At 43.0% G+C, this 4,673-nt stretch overlaps 1 protein-coding gene across 1 annotated transcript; it reads left to right on the forward strand.

Moving 5' to 3' along the window:
- Nucleotides 1–746: 746 nt before the first annotated feature.
- On the forward strand, nucleotides 747–4,171 carry nr5a5 (nuclear receptor subfamily 5, group A, member 5). The gene is given in 8 exon segments (XM_029436878.1): nucleotides 747–846; nucleotides 1,726–1,841; nucleotides 2,042–2,183; nucleotides 2,488–2,804; nucleotides 2,806–3,234; nucleotides 3,403–3,522; nucleotides 3,646–3,793; nucleotides 3,924–4,171. Coding segments are annotated over 8 exon segments (1,620 nt in total).
- Nucleotides 4,172–4,673: the final 502 nt, after the last annotated feature.

The raw sequence follows: 4,673 nt of genomic DNA on the forward strand, positions 1-4,673 counted from the left end.
ATGATACTTTTAACTCCACTGCATGTATATGATAGGTAAAGGGTATAGTTACTTTGCAGATTAACATTGTACATTAAATAAACACAGATATGCCTATGAAATAAATATAGGTCTACCTCGACCAGTTACAACACTAAAATGCTACTTACACATTGATGTAAGTGTTTTAACAATCTAATAATGTCATATATAATAATATATAATATATATAAAAGGGGCCAGTTGTTTGCTGCACAAGTATTTTTACTTTTAATACTTTAGGAACATTTTGACGTTTTATTTGAAGAATATGTTCACATTGTTTTACAGGGACTGAGTAAAATATCTTACAACACTGCGTACATTTCAATGCAAGACGTAATGATAACATTTATTCAGGAATGAACTTGAAATCTGAAAGGCTGTAGTTTTAACTGCGATTAACTGGCACCTCAGAAGACTCTTATCTTATCAGCTGAGCTCCAGGATGTCCCAATGTTACCGCAGTGATTTCACTACAGTAACATTCCAGCAGGTGGATATCTGATTGTCCTCATGGAGGGGCTGGTTTGCTGACTGACTGACTGACTGACTGGGTAGGAGTGCCAGTCAGGAGAGGTTTTATGACTGACTGTGGATCGAAGTCCACTTGTAGGCCATCAGTCCACCCGGGCTGTTGGGCCTGCCAGCCGGCCTTTCTGTGGCTCTCCTGATCTCTGCAACAATGAAGATCAGGCTGGGCTGACTCTCATGCCCCATTAGCCAGAATGGACCTACCTGATTATCACCCACAGCAGCCACAGCCACTCATCCATCACCCTTACAGCTACCCGGAGGATCTGTTAACGTTGGAAGGATCATCAACATGTGAGTAAAAGAAACGTAGATCTTGTAGTCAAGTTTCAGAAAATATTGTTTGAATTTGTGCAGCGCTATAAAGGTATTAATTGTTTTAATGTCTTGTTTGAAAGTTTGAGTATAACAGTGTCTGGAAATGGATATTATGAAGTGAAGGCATAAAAGTGGTTCTCCATTGCGCTTACCGATTGTCATTTGAGAGACTGGGGATTATGTAAGGGTCATATCATATCAAGCTGAGTGATCAGGTACTGTCTGTTACAGAAGGATCGTCCTGAACAGCTCACTATTGTCTCAACAGCTGTGCAATAAACCGAACCACTGAGTACTCTACAGCAGGGGTTTTAGAAGTGGGAGGGAGGAACTACAAATAGTTTCAGGGAAGGCTCAGTGAATGGAGGTGAACAAATATGACATTAGTTATTACATTAGTTATCTGTTTTCTCATTTTCCCAGAGTCGAACATATAATAATAACTTCCACATGCCTTAGAACAAACCTTTTGTTATGTGTTTGTTGATGGTCAAACAGCAGTTTTTGAAATGACGGTATTATTGTTGTTTTTCTAGACATGTTTTTAATTCAGAATCTTCTTTGTGCCTGATTTGAGATATTACCTGGAATGTGGTGTTGTATTAGTGTTTGTATTACTACCAAATACACGAATCATTCCCAACAAAAGAAATACAACAGAAGTCCACTTACCTTTGGCATCTCTCTGTATCTTACTAAAAGTAGAGAAAAGAAAGATGTATGTGTTTTCAGTCGCGATGACAATCTCCATTTAACAACCATCACCTGTTATCGCACCTTGTGGCCTTTAGTACCAGAAGTTTGTGTCATGCTGAACATTTGACATTTAGTGTTAATTGTGGTGTCATACTCCAGCTCAGGAATTAAGGACAGAGCCAGACAGCAGAGCAGAGTCAGAGGAGAGCTGTCCCATCTGCGGAGACAAAGTGTCAGGATACCACTATGGACTGCTCACTTGTGAAAGCTGCAAGGTAAGGGGTGGGGTTTGGACAGTCCATGAAAAATAACTATAAATAAGGATTGTGTTATCATGTGCACAGAATGAAGCAACACAAGTAGAGTCTCTCTCTCTCTCTCTCTCTCTCTCTCTCTCTCTCTCTCTCTCTCTCTCTCGCTCTCCTCTCTCTCTCTCTCTCTCTCTCTCTCTCTCTCTCTCTCTCTCTCTCTGCAGGGCTTCTTTAAACGCTCAGTGCAGAATAACAAGCGTTACACCTGTGCAGATCAACAGAGCTGCCCCATGAACCTTTCACAGAGGAAACGTTGTCCTTCATGCCGCTTCCAAAAGTGTTTGGCAGTGGGCATGAAGAGAGAAGGTACAGTAAATAGCCCCCACGCCACAAACAGAAACATACAGTCGTGTGCTCATCCCTTTGTACTTGAATTCTGCTCTATTGCAACATGCCTTGTGTTCCACTGACATGCATGCTCTTTTCTCCCATGTGATTTATCTAAGGAGTCATAAACCAGTACTGTAATGACCCAGATTATAAATGACGACTTTGTATCTGAGTCCTAAAACACGGAGTGAATATTATCAGTTTAAACACTGAATCATCTCCAGCAATATCTAAAATCTTGTTGTGAAACCTTTATAATTATTTCATGTTCTGTCAACAGCGGTAAGAGCAGATCGTATGAGAGGTGGGAGGAATAAATTTGGCCCTCTGTACCGGCGGGACAGGCAGATGAAGCAGCAAAAGGTTTATTACCAGGCTCCCTACAGGATTAAGATGGAAACTACTCAAACACACCGACCCACAGCACCAAATGACCCTCATCTAATGAGCAGTCACACAAGTGCTCCATTGCCTTCTGATGTTTTTCATCAGTCCCACATGTATCCCTCTGACATGGGGCAGTTGTGTGCGCCCATGCATCTGGACTGCACTATGAACGCAGACAGGGTGCTCACTCCTCTGTCACTGCCCAACCCTTGGTTTGTACCACGGCACCTTCCCTGGATATGTCCAGGAGAAAGACGAAATGCCTTTTAGCTACAGCCAGGCTCCCACAAACTATGTGCACCCAACTCCGAACAATTCATTCACACCAAGAAGCACACCAACATCATACCCCTGCTCAACGCTAAACTCAGCCACCCCACTCTCCCAGGCTTCCACTCAAACCCCATACACCCCCTCATTGGCCACTCTTACACCCAGCTTCCTAAGTCAACTCCTGGAGGGGGAGCAGGAGGAGAGCCAGCTGTGTGCCAAGGTCCTCACCAGTCTGCAGAGAGAACAGGCCAACCGAGGGAAACACGACCGCCTAAATACATTCAGCATCATGTGCAAAATGGCTGACCAGACTTTGTTTGGGCTTGTGGAGTGGGCCAGGAACAGTGCACTCTTCAAAGAGCTCAAGGTGATGAATCATGAGATTATAAAGTTGCATAAATCTTTATACAGTAGTAGATATTAGCTGTGTGAGCAGGCATTCACTTTTTGCTATGTGTTGGGTGCCTACTGGAGGTCAAAGGTCGTAGTCTTTCATTTGCAACTACATCAGATAAATTGTTTATGCTTTTCACAGGTGGATGACCAGATGGTGCTGCTGCAGAGCTGTTGGAGTGAGCTGCTGGTCCTGGATCACCTCTGTAGACAGGTGACCTACAGTAAAGAGGACTGCATATATCTTGTCACAGGACAGCAGGTAAGGTTTAACATCAAAAGCGCAAAATGCTGAATTCTTGTGATCATCAAAAATGTCTTTTGATAAAACATGATGTCTTGTTTTGGGTTGCACATAAACCACCTTTCTCTCATTCTGATTCAGATTGATCTGTCGACTATCATCTCTCAGGCAGGTGGGAGACTCAGCGGCCTGGTATCGAGGACTCAAGACTTAGTTTCCAAACTGAGGGCATTCCAGCTGGACAGACATGAGTTTGTCTGTCTCAAGCACTTGGTGCTATTCAACCCTGGTGAGTTTTTCCTTTTGCAAGACTTATTAGATTAGACACGTTATAGAAGATACAAATCAGATGCAGCTTTTTGGTCAACTGTGACCTGTGTTGATGACAAAAGTGCCGTTTATTTTTCTTTCTGCTCTAGATGTGAAGTCAGTGCAGAGCCGCAGGCAGGTGGAGCAGACACAGGAGAGGGTGAACAGGGCCCTGATGGAGTACACCCAACAGAGTCATCCAAGACACTCAGACAAGTTTGGTCAGTTGCTGCTCCGGCTTCCTGAAGTACGCAGCATTAGTTTGCAGCTTGAGGAGTATTTGTACCAGCGCCATCTTCTGGGAGATTTGCCCTGCAACTCTCTGATCACCGAGATGCTGCACACCAAGCACAGCTGAGAAGATGCTGCGGTATCGTCAAGCCTTGGTGACAGAAGATAGGCAAAGCCTCAGTTCACTGCTAGTGTATCACCTTTTTTTGCCTTTCAGACACAGCTGTGCTTTTTACTTTTGATGACTGTAGGTTGCAATTAGTAAACAGGCATGCTCTCTTTAACAGCACTTACTCACAGAAGTGACGGGAAAAATATGTGATCCAGGATCAACAATGAAGGGGAATATTTCGTAAACCTGTGTCATAATTTGCCCAAGCACCCATCATTAACAGTATTATCAAAGGCAGGAAGGATTGTGTAAAAAGAAAAGATAAATCATCATCATGATCATGTACTCAAGTGTGTATTTGTGTGCTGTGTGTTTCAGTATCTGCCAGAAAAGCTCTTCTTTTTTTCTTTTTTCAGCTTCACTGTTGGCTGGAGGCAAACACTGATATCAACTGCACTATTCTAACAAACATATGAAATGGTAAAATAAACATGGGAATGACAAAACATAGATGACG

The sequence above is a fragment of the Cottoperca gobio genome, chromosome 8 (genome assembly GCF_900634415.1).
Source record: "Cottoperca gobio chromosome 8, fCotGob3.1, whole genome shotgun sequence".
NCBI lineage: Eukaryota > Metazoa > Chordata > Actinopteri > Perciformes > Bovichtidae > Cottoperca > Cottoperca gobio.